Below are 19,390 nucleotides of genomic sequence, written 5' to 3' on the forward strand. Positions count from 1 at the left end.
CTTTTCTTTAGGTTTTGTTAACTAATGTTCCTGTATAAATTTACTGTGTATCTAATGCTGCAGCACATGGCTCCCCCACCGTGGTCCCCATGGGCTGCTGCTGTCCTGCATGTTTAGGTGTTTCCCTGTTGCTACACACCTGATATATATGAATGAGTGATTAACAGGCTTTTCTAACACTAGGAGGCATGCAGAGGAGGTAACGCAATCATTTGAATCAGTTGTGCTTGAACAAGGGCATGTTTAAACTTTATATAGCGGGCCAGGATTGCAACCCCATTACTTAAGTATTGATCATTTAATCTCCAGTTGCAAGTACATTTGGCAAGCACTGACATTTGAGCATGTAAAAAAGCTTTCTGTGACACGAGGGCTGAAAGTTAGAGTCACCATATCTGCTGGATATCAGGCAGATAACAGTGTAAGGATATTAATGAAGATCCCAAAATAGTGTACAGCTCACAAACTTTTGACGGAACCTCACTTTGAATATTCTAAAGTAACCCTTAATCAGGACATGTTATGTTTCTGCTGAGAAGTCAAAAACAAATTGGCAGGAAATTCATTTTGGATTAGTTTTTTCCTGTTATCAAAAAAAAAAAAAAACTAAAGAAGGAAAAACAACACTTTTATTAATACTTTGAATGACAATTGTTTTGCATGTAGGGGACACTGTTTTCTATATGAACCTTGATTCATTGTCCCACTTACATAATTTTCTTGTCACATGTAAATTAGTAATTTTGATGAATTTGGACAAAGAGGTCTCTTGTAACATAATAAATCAAATTGTGAGGTCAATGTTGAAAACCCTCCTTTAAAATACGGACGGCCACCGACATTGGCATTGTAGTGCCCTTAAACACATGAAGACATCTGCAATTTTTGGGTTGGTTAAAATGGAGTGCTGTTCCACACAAAGCACATCACCCATTCACCATTTTCTCAGCATTTATCAGTGAGCACCACCACCTCAACACAACAGTGGCAAATTCCCATTGACTCCACATGTGTAAAATTACAACACTTGTTCAAAGCATAACTAACAGGTATGTTATATTTATCTACATGTGTACTGCCTATACAGCCCACATCAAAATCAGCTTTTGGACTGTGAAGTCATGAGGTGAAGCATTTTGTGATGGGCAATGTATGGAAGATTGTGTTGGATTGTACCGTTGTTCTGTTGCCCTGATTTCTTTACAGTTTGTGAACATTGAAATTTGAAAATAAAATCCAAACAAATTTAAGTTTAAAATCATGCACTTCTATTTTTGACTACAAAAATTTTATCACATTAATATATATGTTTTAAAGATATATATTATCAGAAATATCTAATAACCCCTTTTTAGTTTTCTGATGCACAAAATTAAATTACTAAAACACGCACGGACTGTTGAATATATTTAACTGCTGCCCATTGGGGGTGACTTTCTTTGAATTTGGCTCTCACCGGACGGAACATGCGCAGTGGCGCGGCGTGCTGCCTTCAGTCAGTGGAGCAGCTGTCCAGGATTTGGAATTCCAACATGGCAGAGGCTGTGGTCAGTCTTTCCCTGACTAACTTGGAATGGTTTCAAATCGAGAGCAGCTTCGCTTGATCGCGGCGAGTCCCGTGTTCGTCCCTGCGTTCCGCGGATTGATGGTCCCGTAAGCTGTGACTGCCCTGTCACCTCACACAGGTGAGTCCCGCTCCGTCTGCCAGTGATGCGAACAAATTATAGAAAGAGAAACTGAGCAGCTCCGTGGAAGCGCTGAGAGACCGTGCCGCGCATCAGAGGGCTGCAGCGCTGTCCGTCTGCGGACGCTCATCCTGCGTGTTTCCTTTTTTTTTTACTATCATTTCCCACACGAAATGGCACGCATTAGAAAAAAAGCGAGGCACATGATTTTGAAGTTAGGACCTACTTTGTTATTGCCGCGGCACTCTGCGCAGTTTGAGGGCTGGATCCAGGCTTTCTTTTACTAAATAACTTTCCTGCATTGGGAAGTTTTTGCATGTCAGCCTGAATAAAAGTGGCCGCTGGAACTGCAGGCGGGAGGTTAATAGAAAGATGGGCTGTCATTGCGCTCTTAGTGGGACAACTGCTGGCAAGTAATCTATTTTAAACGTAAAGGGAGGAGGGGGGCTTCACGCTGCTTTAGCCTCTTCCTTTTAATGGGCGGCTTGAAGAATGTGTGTTTTATGTCATCTACAGTGCCTCACATGCTTCCTATTCTCTAGTTTCAACTCAGCGCAAGAAGTGACAGCCCCTACACTCGCGTCTCTGTCCACGGGATTTAAAAAATATATATATTTTATTTATTTCATTTTTTTCTTTCAGCTTAACCTTAATTATTCGACTAAAATGAGCGCCTAAGGAAAAGAACAACGGAGCCTTTTTTTTTTTTTTAAGTTGTGAAATCTGATAGCTTAAGGAAGAAAGTGGCTGTAATGAGAAGCAACCTTTGGAATTCCACCTCGTGAAAATTCCGATTCTGCTGTTTTTCCCCCTCTCCTTTTGTTTTTAGGCTCGAAGACATGATCACTAGCAGCAGTATTTATGGTAGGCCTATGTTCAATTTGCAATTATCTTCATTGTTATATTTTTTTGTGATTTGTTATATTTTGGGAGGAGAAAAGCTGTCATTGCAGTATTTTTACTGTCTTTTTGTGTGCATGGTTCATCCTAATAAGTTTCTTTAATACAGAGTTGATATCTTAATGATCAGAGATATGAGAGGATGGTGTGTTATTGATTTCAGACAAATAGTGTTTTCAGCTATTTCAATTTGAGTTCACAGAAGAAGCAGTTACCTTCATTTTAATTTTGCTTGTTGTTTCTAGAAGTGCTGTGCAACTTTTCAAACCTTCATGCATGCATAAATCTAAAAATATGAATGCATTTCTAGTACCTAATAATTTGCATTAATAAACACATTTTAAATCCAAATTATTTTTTATGATTTTAGTAGCAGATTGCGTTCACATCTTTATGTTATAAATATCATATATTGTTCACCCTAGTTCCTAATATACATTTTACCAGTTTAATGACACAGAAAAGCTCAGGATCTATTTAAATATTTAAGCTCGTTATTTAGAGTGTAGACTTACTGGTACAGTTTCACAGTTATCAATGTGCAATAATTGCGCTTCAGTTTAATTAGTTATTATACACACAGAAAAATGACAGTAAACCAAAATATGTCTTTATAACAATAAAGTCCCATTTAAGTTGACTTTTAAACAAGGGACGACTGTTTTCAGTTGTCTTTCAAACACAAGTCGAAATAAAATCAGATCTGCTCACACATTTCGCTTCATATGTCAGGAATAGTTCTCATTCTTTGTTCCAGCGGTAATTATTTGAGACAAGCCAGTAAATGGACACAAAGTCTGGTAGTGGGTGCGTGTGTATGTGGTGTGGGGGGAGAGAGGTACGTAACAAGTTGTGCAAATTCTCTCCCCCTGCAAACACTTTGTCCTGTGTGAACCTTTTCTCCACCTCCCAGTTATGAACAACTCACTTAATTGTGTTCTTGCAGTTCATTTGCATGTTTTGCTCTGAGAGGAAATTAAATATTGCCATCAGTGAGCTGAAGTGTGTTTTCACTCCTCTTCAAAAAAAGAAAAAAAAAACCTGCATTCCAGCATCTGTCATTCAGTGGTTAAAAAAAAAGTACATTACCATCACATTCATTATGTGTAAGTGTTTTGTTGTAATTTGTTTTTGTAAAGTGGATATTAAATTTGGTTGCTTGTATTTTGAATGTATCGTCCCATTTGTGTTTTGCCATGCATGTGTGATGAGTATTTTTATTGAACTGAATTTTGATACTAGCTCCTAAGACAGTAGGAACATATGTGTTCCTGTTTATATTTTAGTTTGTCCTCCTGTACTCTTCAGATTTACTATTTTTGATTTTTAGTGGATTAATTAATTAAAACAAAAGTATGGGAACAGATGTATTTCATCTTTCCAGTTTCTCATCAAATCTTGAGACAAGTATTGTTTTCTGAAAAGAAAAAAAAAACTTTTTAAATATCTCTCCATGTTAAAAAATTATCTGGCATTTCTCACACTCCTCAGTATTTGACCCCTAATAATTAAGAAGTGCCTGAGCATATATTTCAGAGTTCAATCTCCTGAAGTGTTCCACGCCTGAGCTCCTGCAGAGCATTAGGCGATTCTTGCAGATCCTTACTTAACCTCAGACACCTCGGATGTGCACAGAAAGAATGCTGGCAGCGATGTTTATTTCTGGAAAGACAACATCTGCGTTAACAATTCCAGCTTCTGCTTGACATGAACCTTAGAGGGAAAAAAAACGTCGGCAACAGATGCTGAACCCCCCCATGTTTTCGTCACCCTTTTCAATGTTTGTCACATTTTCTTGTAAAGAGTGATGGCTATTATTAACAAGGTAAAGATATTTGTTTTACTTTTAGGCAGTCGAAGTAACAAAAGAAAATCTTGTTGAAAGAAGATTTTCTGGTTCAGTCTTATATAGTCAAATTGGAAGTAAAATATTAAAGTGAAATTTGACACTTTAAATATTCACTTTTAATCAAGTAAGTGCTTGCTTATTTATCTACCAGGAATGTTATGTTAGTCTTTCCTCTGTCTATTATTTCCAGATGCAACAAAGTACAAACAGAAAAAGTCAGCAAATAAATAAATCTTTGAATTACTAACTTGACATGCCCTTGCCAAGCAATTTAGCGTCTCTAAGTGTTCTGTCTATATTCTAAAGTGTGCGGCATCTCACATCCTTAAAAATAAAGGGAAAAAATGCATACATTTTCAGCTGGCGTGACACTTCAACAATGACAATTAAAGGCTAACACTAACATCGCTGATTGCAGAAGCTTTGTAAATTGAGGAAATGTTAAATCTTTACACATGGATCTATAGAACCGTAACTACAAAAAAATCTCGTTGTCAGCGACTACATCAAATCTGATCAGAGCAGGATTGTCAGCTTTAAGAAAATATGTTAAGTGGTGTCTTTGCTGTTTTTTTATATATAAAAAGCAAGAGTCCCCATAGGAGTCAGACTAAGAAAAAAAAAAAAAAAACTCCAGTATTTCAACACGTTTCCCCTCCCTCCTCTCTCTTTGTCTATGTCTCTCCTTTTCTTGTTTCCACATCTTTGTCGTTTCCCTCATGGCAGCCTGCTATGTTATCTTTGTGCGTTTTCTCTCTACACTGACAATTCTCGCAGTGATTTAAGTTGGACTGCATTAGAAGGTGGAGGCAGCTGTCTGTTGCTATACTGAGGGACGTGTTTGCTCTACTGCAAAGATGAAGGACCATGAATCCTTGACATCCTCCCTTTTCCTTCCCCTCCTCCTCCTACCACCATCTCATTTAGACACAGTGACTGTCTGCTCAGACTTGTTTTTTTTTCCTCTGAGTGACAGCATATGGCATAGACATTTTTAAATGCATGTGCCTACATTTGACTGCTTGTAGCTACCAGCCTGTCGTGTAATTCATTCCTTATAGTAAAAACAAATTACAAATTAATTTTAATTGATTTTACAGGGCAAATAATTGTAGGTTGGATAATAAAGCACTAAAATCTGTTCCGCCTGCTAGAACTTTATAGAGCCCAGCTAAAAAAATGAAAAGTAGGAGAATGCTGCAAATTTTTCTGAACTTAGCAACAGTACATGTATGAAAGCCTTTCCGTTCCAGTATCTGCTGAATTCCATTACAAGCACATGTCTTTCTATTTAATGGCATACTGTCTAGGTGGTCACCTGAAACCAGCAGCAATGCTAAAGATAAATGGACAGCTTGCCAAAATACATTGAAATTATGACTGAAAATCTCTGCTATTCCACTGAACACTGATTTCTTAACTCTCCCAAAGTGAAAATATATCTTCTGTGTTTTTTAGAAATTCATATGAACTAGTCTCCTTTGCGTTATTTGAGCCTCTGAAAACACTGCACTTTTTTTTGATTTTCATAATTTTTCCCATTTTCTGCAAATAAAAGCCAGAAATTTCTATATTTTTATGTGAAAGTTAAAAAAAAAATTATCTCACTGAAACACATACCTTAAAAAATAAAATAGGAGAAACCAGAAATTTTAAATAAGCACTTTTGTTTATTTTTAGAGTTGTATGTTATTGTATCATATAGTAGAGAAACGGGGTATATGTGAGATTGTTAAGTTAGGATAAGAGTGTGTAAATTCCAAAGTATCATAGTAAAAACACAAAAATGTAAAGAAGAAAAGAAGTATAACAGCCTTATTTCATTTGTTTTAAAAAGAAAACTCATAAAGTTGTGAAAATAATATATTGTCTATTTAAATGTATAATTCTGTAATTTGCAAACTATTTGTACTGTTTTCAAACAGGCTTTAACTAAAATGTTGTAATATTTGCTAGATTTACTAGTAGTTTTTAAGTTAGGTATATTTTTAGAAAATAACACAAATGTGACAATCTGAAATTAGCAGATAAACTACTGGGCTATCTGTTCGAGTTGTCTGCCTACAGGCAGCTGCATAACCCAATAGTGTTTGTGGCTAACCAGCTGTAGGTTTGATATAGTGTTACCTTATCCCAAAATATTTCAAAATAGGGCAATCTGCATTAGCATGTTTTCACCCAGCTTATCGGCAGTGCACAGCAGCAGATAATTGAGGGACAGTTCTGTGTGAATGTGGGTGAGAGCAGTTAATGTTAAACAGTTTTTGCAGAGTTGATATTTTAAGCTGTGTTTAGCATATTATTTTAGCAGTTACCATACTTAGCAGGCAGCAGTTCTCTTGTGTATTCCTGAGAGGAAGTAGACATTTTCCTTAAGGTAGAGATTTCCACGTCGGCCAAACATTTGTCTTTGCAAGTGAGGAAAAAGCATACGAGTCCTTTTCTAAGCCATCTGACCTGCAGTACACAGGAAAGGGTGTGGAAGGTGACATTCTAATCACTGTGGCTCGTTTTCTGGCATCTCAATAAAAGGTATTGGGAAAGTTTTAACTGTTTTAAACTTCTATAACCTTTTATGTATAATGTCTGACCTGAGCTAGTTCAACTATGGTCACCATTGCTTTCCTTTGCTTAAAAAAATAGTCCACACATGTGATCATATATTTCCCATATTTAAAAGAAAACAGCATCCTTTTAGAATACAGGGTTAATTGTGTAACTGATTATAACAACAGTGCCACAAAAGTGTGTTGCATGGGCAAGGCTGCTTTATTCAGGCCATTGGCTGGCATATTATTTACTCAAAGTGCTGCATTTGTTGCCTCAAACGCCTTGTTCCTTCCCCTTTCCAACATGCTGAAACAGAGGCTTTGTTTCATCTCCCTCACATGAGGTGTCTCTGCACTCATAAGAAGACGAGGCAGCTCAGAGCCTGTTGGGGATTGGCTAGAATAGACAACCCCCAGGTGTACCAAACTAGGTTTAGCACTAAAGCTTTTAATCTGGACTTGTAGGAGATTCATGTGCATTCATAGATTCGCCTCTGTAATTATCATATCCCCTATGGCAGCCAGAGAGACGTTTGCCTAAATCACTCATGTCCTCATTACACTGTTTACATTTTAATTAGTGATGCAAAGTTCTAGATTTCTTTTTTCTTGTCAAGTGACCAAAATAAATGGCCATTTATAAGTATTTATTTAGCTTAAAACTGCAGTTCAAGTGTGTATTCAATGTATAATTAAGAATGATTATTTTAGATGTTTCATAATTTGCAACAATGGCAGTCTGTTTTACATCCTATTCAAATAGTTTATAATCCATGGTTGTACATTCTGGCAGACAGCATTGTTTGTATGTTGTTGCATGTGCTTGGACTGAATGCAGGAGCTGTCGACAGCTCCGGATGACAGCATGAGCATTTTATTCACCTGTATGAAATAACTACATGTCCAAATCTGATTCCACACCTACAATTTTCGTCTTTAAACAGATAACGTCTTGTCACTCTTAGGGTGCGAGGACCCAACACTCTGAGAGTATGATTAACAAATTCTACAATTTAGCGACTTTTGAAAATAGCTCCCACTTTGGGCTGTCATTGTCTGCCTGAGTACTGTTGCTTATCACTGAATAACCTTGGTGAGGAGAGGCCGCTGTTCCTGTCCTTCTTTCAAGGTGTTTCTTCATTTTTTTTTGTAAAATCTGTTCATATTGTGAAAAGGCAAGCCTTTCATAGGAGGGTTATAGAAAAATTATTTTATCTTCTTTGTCTGATTAATGTGGTAACTGAATATGTCACTGTAGAGAAATAAAAAAAAACGTGCAATTAGTGATTAAAAAAAATATTAATTGAAATTTATTTGTTAGCGGCAGAAGATTTTTATGTTATAACATTAGGTAAAAGTACCACAATTTCATGATATCACAGTAAATACAGAAAACATTAAAACCAAAATGTAAAACATAAACTGGCAGTTTTAAACAGAAAAATGCAACATATTACAGTTCTACTATTTTTTATTAAGGAATATTGGATAGCTTACCAACTATACTTTTAAAAAATTATCAACTTAATGAGAGAGATGAGGGGTGTTTTTTCTTTTTCACCTGCATGACTACCAATAGTCCACAGCATCCAAATTTGTTTGCTTTGCATGAGGAAAAAAATATAGAAACCTTCTTTCAGCTTGCTGACCGGCAGTGTGCAGCCACAGTTCAAAGAGGTTGTAAAGGAGATGTGGGAGTTGAAAATGTACATCGATATACAGTAGTGGAAACTTGTAGGGAATTTGACTTGCATAACATGCCCAAGCTTTAATATGGACTCTTTGAACATACTTGTTCTTTTGTGCTAATTTAAATGAATCTATTTCAAAGAATCTCCTTTATTTATGAGGACACTTGAGAGAGCTGTCTTTGATTCCTTTAAAATTTGGACAGGAATAATAACTCACTTTGAATATACTGTTTGCACATTACACTGAATCACTTTGCGGTTCTAGTAATAGTCTGTTATACTCTTATAATTCATGTATTAAAATACATGCTTGGATTAACTTTAACATCGACATTCAAAAGCATGCGTGTGAATATAAAAGCTCATCTTTTGACTCGTTCTCTTCCTCCGATTTATAACCCCCCCTGCTTCCCTCCTCCACTGCTAATTGTCTTAAATATCAATTTGAGACAATTAGCTGAAGCGCTGATCAGATGAGATGTGAGCGATCAGTGCTTTTCTCAAAGTTCTTAGTGATTCATTCATCCTCTATGGTGTTGGGTGGCTGACAGGTTGGCACCGTGCCAGGCGCGAGCAGCGGGAGCCTCGAGTGCCAGCGACGAGAGGACGGGTTGGGGTTTGCCTGATGGTGTAGAGAGGAGGGGGACGAGGATGCCTGGAGGGTGTAAAGGGAGGAATAGAGGGGTGTGTGGCGTGCATGTGTGTGTGTGTGTGTGTGTGTGTGTGTTTGTGTGTGCCATCATGGAGGTTTAAGGTGTCAGGCTATGGCGAGGCAGCTGGTGTCTACAGTGGCATGGTGACATGACCATGCCAGTCTGTGCTGAAGAAAGGCTGGGCGGTAGGGCATGTAGATAAAGAAAGGAAACCATATTTGTTATTTGTTAGGTATACCCATATGTGAATAAGTTTCAGAAATCAAGATTACCCACTAAGAATTTTTAATTTTTATTTTTTTGCCGATTTTGGATTTCTTTAAAACTTTGACATGCTAGTACCAATTTAAACCAATTCCAATTTCTTTTTCAGAGCTACAAGGTGAAATACAATTAATGTTCAAATTTTTTTTTCTTGCCTTCTTGCAGTGATGTTATTAAATATTTATGGCCACATCATGTCTCTATAAGACTGGAGTTGCAATAAAACAGGCTTTCACTATTATTTTAAAACAAAAGGAAAAGGGAAGCGAACATTGCTGTAAGTGCAGCCTATCGTAGTCAAAAGACCAGGTTCCCTGTGGATTCCCTAAAGATTGCAGATACTTGCATTAACATCTAGTTAATAGTTTGTTTACACTGTTACAAATCAGTTCATAAGTTTGTTAAACTTAACTTTCTTGGGTGGTTTCAGTTCTTTTTCAGACAGAAAACTCCAAGCAAACCAAAACCATACAATACAAATCCTATGTGAGATTTCAGTCTGTTTATTGGTCAATGTGACTGGGTCGGGAGTATCAAATGTAAATACAACAAGCTGACGTGATGTTCTAAACCAGTAGAAAATAAAATTGTGTAATTTTTGTGTTTTTCTGTACTGTTGAATGCAGAAATATCTGATATTTATATTGAATTATTTTGAGTAGAAGTCTTGATAATTGTTTGGAACTTTATGAAAAAAAATGCACCAACATTGTTTCTTTATTTTCTTACTTTTCCACATCCTGTAATTAAACACAAACCTGGCTACATAAAGATATTTGACTTAAACTTGCAGCATACACCTAAGAGTTTGTTTAAAAACAAACTAAAAACCTCACTGTGTTATTACTTTTGGTAAGAACTCACTGATATTACCAAAAGTCTGGCAACATCTACAAATCGAGGCTAAAAATGATACGGAGCAACTTTGATGTCCTCCATTTAGCCTTCCTGTTCTCTTCTTGAAGGGGTACAAATTAACTTTTTTTTTTTAGCTTTACATCATGTTACAATGTTATTCCCTTATCAAAAGCATACCTGGAGTGTTGCCTTGATCCTTTAATGCATGTTTGAGAAATCCTTCAATTTCCCTTGTCAGCCATTCAAATGTGCTAAACGCCTGGGTGGAATCAGCGCTGCCTTTGAGACGCAGCTCCTCTTCGGAGCTGTACTTTCCAGGCTTCTGAGCTTCTGCCTCACAGAGCAGCCCTCCACGCGATTCTCCTGCTCAGTTCCTTCAGACTAGCCAGTCAGCAGCAATTAACACACAGCTGGTTGAGCTGAGCATCAGCTGAGCTCATTATCGGAGCTACTTTTTAGTGCAATGCTGGTAAGAACGTTGTTAAAGGGTTAATAGAGGAGTGCTGTTGTGATGACTTCCTAAAGATGGAATTTCAGAAAGAGCAGGAGTTTTTATAGAGCCAAAGGGCCCATTTCAAGGCATTAAAATACAAAGTTAAATTTCTTTTGAGTCATATTATTACAAGTGATGTTGACATAGTTACTTGACTGTGCTATAAAATGCCCCCTTTAAAGTTTTGTTCTCTTGCGCATAACCTAAATAAGTCACAGAGTATCATACAATAGTATTTTGCTTTAAATAACTTATTTCACTGTTCATACTTCCTCTGGCTTCATTTTTAAACACCTCAACAGAGCCGGAAAAAAAAATAAAAAATTTGTGTTGAAACGTCTTCTATCAGTAACCGCATTTAAAGTGAAGAGTGTCGTTTCTGAGGTCTGATTGTGGTTAGATAAATCGTGTTGACTGATCCGAGAAATATTGCGTTTTTCAGGTTCCGACTATTGCATCTCCAGTGATATACTGTTGTTTTTTGTGTATTTGAATAATTTCTGAATATGTCTTTTTGATAATCCCTTTTAGTGTCCACCCCATGTTTAATTAATTTAATTGAGGACAAAAAAAGGGCAAAAATGAGCACTGGAGGGTTTACAGTCATCAGTGGGTTTTGTGAGGGTCGACACTTCTTTTGTGTTCATTATCAGGAAATTACCTCAGGGAGTTGCGTTGCCCTGTCATAGCTGCTACTGAGGACTTCCATTGTAAGGACTTGGGAAGTTGGGGTGGAAATACCAAGTTGTGGCTTTTGCTGAGAAGAGTTAAACATAGCTTAAATTCTCACTTTCCTGGAGGAAATAAATCCATTTGTCCTCTTGACCGGTCCTGCATGTTGTGTGTTCTCCAGCATGTAACATTAAATATGCAGAGTAAGACAGCTATGCAGTGCATCTTCGCCAGTTAAGTCACAGATTTTTTTTTTTTTTTTACTGTCAAACAATTTAACTACATTTAGATTGTTTTTTATTTAGCTTTTTCTCCCCCTAATATTCTCTTTTATTAGGGGAAAATGTGTTTATACTAAATCATTCTCGGCACTATTTGCTCTGCACATGGCTTAAAGCAGCCGTTCTATAAAGTGCAGAACAATAGTAGACTCATTTACGTGGAGCGTGATATTTTTGCAGCCCAAACCCTGACTGCATCGCCTCTCCCACATCTTTAAATGGATCCCATGAGTCTTCAGCTCTGTTGTTTCCATTATTCATTTCAAAACTTCCACGTAGCACGAAGAGGCTAGAGGGGTGAAAAATTATTTTGTGTCTGAAAAAAAATTGATGTAAAGCAAAGTCACTGCTTTATGCAAAGTGTGGTGTGCCTTGGGAGAATGTGAGCAGTTGCGCTGTAGGAGGAGGGAGCGCCGTTTGGAGAAAAGGGATGGACTGTGTGCATGTGTGTCTGCGTGTTGCTGTCAGTCTGTCAGTTAGGCCTAATGCGGCTCCCCCGAGGTACCTGGGGGAGACCCATCTAGCACCCAGTAAGCCCTCGCTGGCGGGCGAGTGGTGACAACGGGTTCCCACTGAGAGGGGAAGTGTCATAGTATGTATGTAAACTAGTGACAGATGACTGGAGACATGTGGCCTGTAGACACTGGGCCTGAAAGTAAAACAGTTTTTCCTCTTCGGCTTGCTTTTCCATCTTTCCACTTGAGACTTCAGCAAGTGGGCATCGGGTTCCGACAACTGGGCTGTGTGCAGTGACAAGTCAAAGATGTGAATAAAAAAAAGGATGCAAATCATTTGGCATCAAAAGACATATGCTATGTGCAAAAAAATGGTTTTGAAACCTTTGTAAGACTGCATAAGAAGGAGTGAGGAGTTTTTAGTGTGCAGTGCTTCAGGCTGCTTTTCTAGGCCACAGGTCATGTAGGTCAGTGTTACACTCCCTGCAGCCTCACTTCAACCCTTGGTCTGGAAATAGAACATGCAACGTCACCCAGCCAGGAGGGAGGTAGATTCCAAACCTCAGCGGCCACAGGCTACACATGTGGAATCTGCTCGTGTAGTTGACCTCGAGTGTTTGAAACTCAGAATGCTCCCGGTAGGATATTGTTTCTTCATGCATACCCAAATGAACGAGGCTGCATGAATTGCCTTGTACAAACTGGACAAGTATCCTTTCAGTTCGCCGTTTGGTTGTTCACAATTCATCAAGGGAGCATGCACTACCCACAGGCAGATTTATTTAACAGTTTATTTAACGGCAAGCACCTAACTCGTAACAAAGGCAAAAACCTAAGAAATAAACAGAGGAATAAATGATTTTTTTTAAATGCCGTTTTTCTGCCAGGAGGCCGTTTGCCCACTTTCCTTTATAAACATTCAGCGTATCACAGGGAAAGCTGCCAAGTGCAAGGCAGACACAAGGCTGTAGTAAGGAAAACATGCAAGTCGTGCAATGAGACACCATGAAGCATTAGGAGTCTGATAATGCATGTTGCTCATGACATGAGATGATTCATGATATTGGGTTAAAGATTCTGAACATTTTTCAGTATTATTTGGAAACTAAAAAATATTATGTGCTTTAAAATCAAAATTGCTTTAAAGACAAAGTTTGTTTTCTTATTAGAAATCAGCATAAAAATAATTGATCAGTTTTTATTTAACCTTTGACTTTGTACCAATATGGGATTCCAAATGTTATTTGTGCCTCTTTTCAATGATCAGTAAAAATATCTGTTAGTATTACATCAATCAAACCCTTAAAACATGCATGTTTCTACTGGTATCTACCAAAGATTAATATCTTTAGTGGTGAGCTCCCAGTCTGAGGTTAAAATGTTTTCTTTACATCACGTCAATCCTTAGGATTCACAGATTCAATTTGGCACTGTGGGTCAGCCACTCTCAAGATATTGCTTAAAATCGAAAAAAGACAAATTGGTCAAACAAAACAATTAAACCTAAATCTGCCAAGAGTATTAATAATTTTGGTCTCAATTGTATTTAAAGAGAGTCCAGTCTAGTTTGAATATTTTGTATTGTCTTTTTTATGTTTGTATAATTCTAAGATTTTTAGATTTTTTTTTCTCAAATGAAAAGTATCTCAAAAAGCTCACTTTGCACTCCATAAACTCTCTGATGTAGAATTAACAAGTTCTAAGCAAGTTTAATCAATATAAGAATAAAAAAAAAAAAAAACTGCTGCTGATCAAATGCACATAAGACTGCAAAATTTACTTTGGCACCAATGGGAAGCATCTAAGCAGATGGTAACTTTGAGAACTGCAGTTACCGATAGCACTATGGTATTTCTACAGTTATAAATTGTTCATATTTTCCCTGTTCCTTTTTTTGCTATTCTGTGACAAACAAACAATTAAGTGGTTGAGACCTCAGCCCAGCTTATAGCTCTCAACTTATCTGGGGATCATTACAATTGTTTACACTTATTCTTATTACTAAATGTGTGGTTGTGATAGGACCAAATGTGCTCATTTAGACATTACTTATCTTTATATATATATATATATATATATACAGTATATATATATATATACTGCTCAAAAAAATAAAGGGAACACTTTAAGTGTTAAACACCTGTTTAAGTGTTCCCTTTATTTTTTTGAGCAGTGTATATATATATATATATATATATATATATATATACATACATACATACATACATAGTTACATAAATATATATTTATATTTTTATTGTCAATGTTTATTAAGAAAAATATTCATAAATATTCCATATGAAAATAAATTGCTCAACATTGTATTAGACATTCAGTAAGATCAGAGGTTCTCAAAATTGCTTTTTTTGTTAGATTGAGCACTGGCATGTGATGGGTTCATCTCTGCTAATATACAAACATCAAATCCAAAATACACAATGCACAGTTAAGTGCACATTTTTGGCTGAAAACTAATATATCAGGCTAATTTAGTCAGGATTTGAGTGTGTGTGTGTGTGCCTTCTCTTTCTTACACAATAGGATGATTTTCAGGAAGAATTCGCAAGAGTGTTTACCATAACATGACAATCACCAGGGGGAATTAAAATCTTTCCTAGAAGCGGCCACTTGATAGAGATCTGTATGTCGAAGCAACGGCTCAGCTTTCTATCCATGGAAGTAAAATCAATCAGCACTGATGAGTTCATGCTCCAACAAATATATGCATGCCACCATGTTTATTGTGACTTCCAATAGTGCTATTGTGCTATTCTTTAGTTCACGTGGTGCAAGGACCCAATTCGCATTTAAGCAATGGGTGACCCTTAGTTGTGTATATTGATGACTGGGATTTGTTTCTTAATAGAATTGTGTCTAATTAATTAGCTTTTAATTGGTTGAATTCTGAACATGCAAATGTTGCACATTGTGGAACTGCCATGTTTTTAAAATCACATAAAAAACTGCACATAATGAAAAGCAGAAAATCTGTTCTTTTACTTGTAATTTATTGTGCAAGACTTTGAGTCTTACTTGAGAAATGGATGGATATTACAAAAAGGCTATGTTGAACAAAGAAAACAGAGACATTTGAAATGTGCTCCTCTTGATTTCTGTTAATTATCTCATTTATTTTTCACAATTGCTTTGTGACACAAATTGACCCTTTTTCTTTCCTTCATTTCATAATCTATTAAGGAATGCTGTGGAATAATTTTCTTTGCACATCTCTCATTTGTGTGAAGGCTCTGAACTCTCTGAAGACGCTGGTCTCTTTTCTGTCTGCCTCACAGTGATTTACAGTTTTTATTGTCCTCTTTGTACAGTTTTCTTCAGCTGTACAGTATATATAAATACATTTTGCAACAAAGTTTAAATAATAAGTGCTGCATACATTTTTTGTTTTTCAAAAAATGTTTTTATATTTCCTGGAATTTCCGGAATTGTTATGTTAAATTAAAGACATTATTATTATTATTTTATTTATTTAGTTTTGTACTGCAGACTCCAACATTTTGGTAAATAATGCTGCAGGTAGACAACAGTTGTGCTAATGAGCTATAGTAATATACCTTTTGCTAATAACTAAATATGCTGCAACCAGCCAGGTCTGCACTGTGAGGAAAAGTTGAAGTAGCCACTAAAAGCAAAAGTTAAAGGTGAAACTACAGATTTGTTTTTTGTGTAATGATAATCTTAATGAAATGGTAACATAATGTGAACAGAGAGGAGCCTGCACATTTAAACGGTGCAGCATTCATTGCTAACGTTTCATTCCTACCCGGATCTTTGTCGGGTAAATAATTCATATTATCTATCCTTATTCTCTTCCACCTTAAGTTGGTTCAGTCTGAGTCTTCCTATTTACCACAGTTTTCTTTCTAAAGTTTTTTTTTTATCATAATGCTTGGTCATCGTTCTGAAAGTATTTTACCATGAAGAGAAAACTTAAAGTGATTTAATCTTGTTCAGCTTTTTTAATCATAGCAACACTTACACAGCTCTCCCGAGTCACAATCTTAGGTCTTTACTCATTCTCTGCATTTGTACAACTAATACTTCGTAACATATGTTGACATGTCACCAATATCAATAGAAATGCAATTCTTAGAATTTCACTGAAGTCTGATCCAGAATCGTCCGGCATTCTGGGGGATGTAGGCAGAGGAAAACATTTTTCCTCTCAACCTCTCACAGCTAGAGTTTAGATTTATGGCCTGGACTCGAAATTGGGGCTGGGCCAGGCCAAAATGATTTGCTTGATGGTCAAGTCAAGTTTGGGCTTCTGTGGCATGTGTATAAGGCCTACAATACATGCAATACATACAGCCAAATGAGAATGTGTGATTTAAGTTTTGTTCATTTATTTATTATAGACTAAATAAAAACACGTCCCAGAAGATTTGCACTTGACTCGCCCTGCAGTTACAACAATCAACACAATAAAGCTGGAAGATGTTAGACAAAACTTAAAAATGGGAAAAGTTATATTGCTTACTTAAATGATGGTCAAACAAAACAAAGCAGTAAAATTTTAATTAAAATAATATCTCTGGTTTTCTCCCGATATATAGCTAATAGTATAACAAGATAACTATGACTATAACTATTTGATCAATGAGGAATCCAAGATTCCCTCTCAAAAACTTGCTAAGCCCGGTAATTGGGCGCTAGGGAAGTCATTCATCCAGTGGCCCGTTGTGTTTTTGAGTTAAAAAAATGTTTAAAGTTGATATTTAAATTTTTAAATATCGCTTGATAATTATGTGTTATTAAAAGATTGGAAGATTAGTACCTGAACACCAACTATAAAGTCTTAAAAAATACAAATATTTTAAAATTACTTTAAAAAATAAGCAATGCTTAGCCTGGTGGGGGCACAGGTAAGGCCTGGTGGCCCGCCAGGCTTAAAATATACTGGGGGAAAATGTGGGAATCTGTCTGATGTGCTGTTAGTTGAGCAGTGACTTCAAGCACACAACCAAACTCAAAGTGTATGTACTAAAATCATTAAAACATCTGGCAGATGATGACAACCATTTTGTATTCCAGCTGTGTTGGCCATGTAGCATTAAGATAACAGACATTAAGCAGCAAAAAAAAAAAGGTGAAAAAAAAAATGAAAGGGTAAAATGATGATCTTGTGTTTTGTGAGCAGCAATTGTAGCTTTGAGTTTACTCTCTGACCTAATTGTGTTTATTCTTGAGGGATTTCTGTTGTATACTTTCGTGTGAATATCTGATGTCACAAGTCCAGTGGTCAATAGAGAAGCAATTGCGTTGGAGCCTATGTCAGAAAAAAAAAAATAAATCCGATTGGCCGGTGAAGAGTCACATGGAGGCAGTGTGCCTAGGCCTCAAGAGTATGTGGTGCAGCTAACAAGAAACCATAGAAAAATGACTTTAGCCAGCTACTCCAATATCAATAATTTAAAAATTGCTCAAGAGCATGAGCAGGTTCTTGGGACTGAATTAGGTCATCCCTAGTTATTATTACATGTCATGTGTGCATTACGCCTGTCATCATGCCAGTTATCTTTCTGCATCACCTTCTAATTCATTTTTCCATATAAGAGAATTATTTGAAATTACACAAAAACTAAAAAGTGTCCCAACTATGCCTCAATTTTGTGTTTGGTGTCAGAGTTTTGATCCAATTGTTGTTTTTAAAGTAAGCACTACAAATTTTGAAACGTTGTCCTGTGTCAGAATATTTCTATTCACATTGAAATTATTTCTGAAACCATTATCTGCTCATATGGCTGGCAGAAGCGAATGCTGAATGAGTGAAGTGACTAGTCCTTGCATCAGTCACCACAATGACTTATGCAACTTTTGTTCAATGGTTTTCTCTGGATCACAACTTTGAAACCCTCTGTATCCACCATATGGGTTTTCAGAGCTATGGCAATACATATATTTTTGAGTTTTATTTATTTGTATTATTTTGTTCCATATCAATTTACTAAAGGCATGGCCAATTTTAAGGTTGAACTTTTTTTTTTTTTTACTGCACACATGTTTTGTGACATCTTGCTGTAACATGGTGCTTACAACACTATGTAAAGGAATAGGTAATTCAGTTTTCCAGCAATAGTTTTTCAATGATCTTGTGTTTGCAACAAATTGAAAATAAGCAATGGTCATGGTGTAACATATAATAATTATTCTTAGATGTACCCTTTTTCTAGGACGGTTTATTCTTTCATTTTGGTAATAGAAGTTGAGGTAACCTCACATATGTTTGAGAGAGCAGTCTGTAAATTAGAGTTTCAATACACTGCTGACATTTTATACTACCTTTAGCATATTGTTTTAGAAATTAGTGGGACAAAGCAAATACGCTTTGCTTCCAGGTAACTACTGATGTCTGCTCAGGGACATGTTGCCTTTTCCAGGTTTAATAAGACATCCTCAATTGGTAAAAACAAGCCAAACTGCAAACAAACAAAGTGGGTGAAATGACAAGGGTCCATTGACTGAATGAAAACAGCCAACAAATTCCAAATGAAAATCTTGTCTCCTTTAAATAACTCTCCAAAGCATTTCTCGTTCCTCTAACTTCACTTTTCTACACCTCATTAATACTGAAAATAGCTAACTTTAAAATTTCTATATTCAGAAAAACTTTCCAAAACGAACAGTGTCCTCATTGTATGGATGTTGTTGCACCGGGTAACAACATCCATACATTAAAACGATATACGTTTCACATATATCATAATGACGGAAGGGGCAAATTGTCGTGCTTACCCTTTTTAAGCACAATGCTAATTAATTTCCTTTAATTAGAATTTAATTGCTAAAAGTTTGGGGAAATTTCTAAATTCCTGGCTCTTTTTCTAAGTGGGCATGTGCATCATAAAGTGCTTGAGAGCACTTGACTGAGTCTGTTGGGCAACAGAGTTGGAGTGTACAGTTTTTTGTCTCTGTCAAACTGGATCTTTGTAAGCTCGGTCACTTCCCATTCCTGTTTAGCTTGTGTGTTGGTGTCTGGCAGCATGGTGCCAAAAAGACGTGCAGTACAAGTGGCTGATGAG

General features: G+C 36.5%; 1 protein-coding gene across 2 annotated transcripts in view; it reads left to right on the forward strand.

Moving 5' to 3' along the window:
- Positions 1-1,404: 1,404 nt before the first annotated feature.
- The window catches only part of fign (fidgetin), a 40,602-nt gene continuing 22,616 nt past the window's right edge, over positions 1,405-19,390 (forward strand). Inside the window, exons 1-2 of one of the 2 annotated variants that reach the window (XM_028024395.1) lie at positions 1,405-1,685; positions 2,515-2,549. In XM_028024395.1, coding sequence (XP_027880196.1) covers positions 2,525-2,549 — 25 coding nt within the window. In that variant the 5' untranslated portion in view covers positions 1,405-1,685; positions 2,515-2,524. The remainder of the gene's footprint in view (positions 1,686-2,514; positions 2,550-19,390) is intronic. The other variant, XM_028024396.1, reaches the window with a different exon arrangement.

Source organism: Xiphophorus couchianus, chromosome 7 (assembly GCF_001444195.1).
Source record: "Xiphophorus couchianus chromosome 7, X_couchianus-1.0, whole genome shotgun sequence".
Classification (NCBI taxonomy): Eukaryota; Metazoa; Chordata; class Actinopteri; order Cyprinodontiformes; family Poeciliidae; genus Xiphophorus; species Xiphophorus couchianus.